This window comes from Myotis lucifugus, unplaced genomic scaffold (assembly GCF_000147115.1).
Source record: "Myotis lucifugus unplaced genomic scaffold, Myoluc2.0 scaffold_38, whole genome shotgun sequence".
Taxonomy (NCBI): domain Eukaryota; kingdom Metazoa; phylum Chordata; class Mammalia; order Chiroptera; family Vespertilionidae; genus Myotis; species Myotis lucifugus.
Window position 1 is genome coordinate 1,791,472 of NW_005871086.1, and position 2,722 is coordinate 1,794,193.

Genomic DNA, 2,722 nt, shown 5'->3' on the forward strand with positions numbered 1-2,722 from the left:
GAAATTTAAGTAAAGAGGGACGTAGTAAAAAGTGAGCTGGGCCCTGGCCTGTATGGCTGTTGGTTGGAGCGTTGTCCCATACACCAAAAGGTGGCGGGGTTCAATTCCCAGTCAGGGCACATATCCAGGTTGTGGGTTTGATCCCCAGTTGGGGCATGTGTGGGAGGCAACCGATCAATGTCTCTCTCTCCCTTCCTCTCTCTAAAATTAAAAAAAAAAGAAAAAAAGAAAAAAAAAAGCTGATTCAATGCTTGGAAAGGGCACCACTAATCATAATCTAGGAGAAAAAAGGACTAGGATTGAGAAACTTATTGTATTCTTTTCCCTTGTGCCTCCTTCTAGGGTTCAATTTCTACTCACCATGTAACCTGTGATGGGAGCCTCAGGTGGGGCAATCTGAAGCCCATGGCTCAGGATTCCTACCCAGTTGCTCAGCCTGGAACCATGCCATAGCAGCATCCTAAGGAAAAGCCACTGTTATTGTTGTCTCTCCTGCAAACAGAGGCATAAAGCCAACAGCTCTCTGTGCCATCCTTCCCTTAGTTCCATAACTGCACTCCAGGCAAGGGAATATCTTCCCGAACCCAAAGCTAAACTGAGACCTGTTATGAAGGTCCTCTTTGAAGGCTTCTTTCTCACCCTCCTTCTCTACTTCAAAAACATCCAGCAAGGTCATGGTATAGTCACTGTGTGTGGGAGCATGGGTAGATTGAAGGTACTGGGAAATTATCTGTGAAAAAGAATGAAAGAAATGGCCAATGTGGACTCTATAATAGACCAGACTAAGCTGAGAACTTCAGGGCCTCTGGTATAAATTGAGACCCTTCTGCTCCCAAATGGTCTCACAAGGCAGTCAGAAAGAGCTCTACCTTCCCAAATTTCTAGTAAATAGAAATTCTGTCCTATACAAAAGTTTGCTCTTAACCAGATGTAGCCAGAAAACAGTGGGGTGGGGAAGGGTAGGTTTTAAAGGTATGAACATAAATGAACATTTTCTTACTTTGAACTCATAACTTTTATGGTCTAAAGGGTGCAAGGCACAATGTAGTTTTTTATAGTGTTGGTCCAATGGATGTTCTGGGCTTTGCAGCTCGGTCTTTACCAGCTTAATGGCAATTTCAATGTCTCCCAAAGCCTGACAAGATGAGATATAGAATCAATATAGGAAGAACCTGGGATAAGAGATTTAATACTTCCCAATCCACACATCTCTCACCTCTAGTAGTTGTATTTTGTCTGACAGTTCTTTCTCCGTCCGGATTAATGGAGGAGTACGGAGTCTAAGGATAGAGATATAACCCATAATAAGTCTCTGATCTGTGGCACATGACTAAAAATAACAGACTAAAGATAGGTCATTTAGAAAAAAGATATAAGAAACTTTGGTTTTTGGGGAGAGAGAGAGAGAGAGAGAGAGAGAGAGATCCGTAAAGATATTTTAACTTCCAAATATAGAGAGATATGATGTATATACTCTGAGTAGGATAAAACATATAGATTTTGACATTTGAGACGAGTTGAAAATTCTTCTTTATGGGATGCTTTTCTAAAAAGAAGACATTAAAAAAAAAGAAAAATAAAGAAAAAGAAGATATATTGCTATCAATAAGGAATACTTTGGGTATAGTCCTGTCTAGAAGCAGTAGACCATTCAGGGTTATTTCTAGTTCACAGAGCTCTATAAAGCATTAGAAGGAATAAAATAAGCACAAGAATATAGAATCAACAAAGATAAAGGAATGTATATACCTAATAAAGGGTGTCCCAAAATTCACACACGAAGTAATTTTGATAGAAAACACAGGTTTATAATTAAAAATTGTAAATTTTTTATTGATTCATATATAGGGTTATGTATGGAATAGCATATTGGGTAAATGCCTCCACGGCACAAAAAACTGGATTATCATGTCGCTATAGCGAGCACCATTAACTGTTATTGCCTGAGCAGCCGCATTTCAGTCATGGAAAATTTCAACAAAAGAGTGCCAGCAAAGCCGTGGAGGCCATTTACCCGATATGCTATTCCATACATAACCCTATACTGTATACTTTATGAATCAATAAAAAATTTATAATGTTTAATTATAAACCTGTGTTTTCTATCAAAATTACTTCTTGCGTGAATTTTGGGACACCCTTTATTTAAGTTCACAGAAATGGTGTGTGGTTATAGTCGCCTTAAAGAACAGGAAATAGGGGGTGATATGCCTGAAGGTGGTTGGATAGGTACTTGTTGGTTGGATAGTTAAACTCATTCTCACTTGAGTTGGTAACTTCCACTTGGTCAGAGAATATGGTTGTAATCGGGCCAGAAGACTGAATTCCATACTTGCAAGCTGATTAGTTAGGCTATCTATTTTGGCTCTGTACCTATTCCAGATGATCATTTCCCTAGAAATGAAAGACTGAGTAGAAGACCAAAGTGAAGTAACAGCACAAGCCTACCCAAAGTCATGTGGGATCCTGGTGTAGAATTCATTGCATGCTTCCACGAGAGCTCGTCCTTGTTGGCCAGCCCGAATACAGTCCTCAATCTTCTTAAGAGACTGGTAACCTGCCTTGATTTGTGCCACTGTCAGCTTCCCTGCAGACCCAGCAAGAGTTGAGACTCCACAACTAAAGTCCTATCCTGTAAACTACATTTATGCCCTGCCCAACAGACTCGCACCTTTCAATTTTCAAAATAGACCCTCCTCCCTCCACACAGCCCCTCACCCCA

The 2,722-nt window shown here is 40.2% G+C and overlaps 1 protein-coding gene across 1 annotated transcript in view; it reads right to left on the reverse strand.

The window, feature by feature from the left end:
* Positions 1-242: 242 nt before the first annotated feature.
* PARP2 (poly(ADP-ribose) polymerase 2) overlaps positions 243-2,722 on the reverse strand; it is a 10,246-nt gene continuing 7,766 nt past the window's right edge. The window contains exons 8-12 of the mRNA XM_014454761.2: positions 2,449-2,627; positions 1,217-1,280; positions 1,001-1,135; positions 603-730; positions 243-460 (exon numbers count right to left, since the gene is read on the reverse strand). Coding sequence (XP_014310247.1) covers positions 346-460; positions 603-730; positions 1,001-1,135; positions 1,217-1,280; positions 2,449-2,627 — 621 coding nt within the window. The 3' untranslated portion in view covers positions 243-345. The remainder of the gene's footprint in view (positions 461-602; positions 731-1,000; positions 1,136-1,216; positions 1,281-2,448; positions 2,628-2,722) is intronic.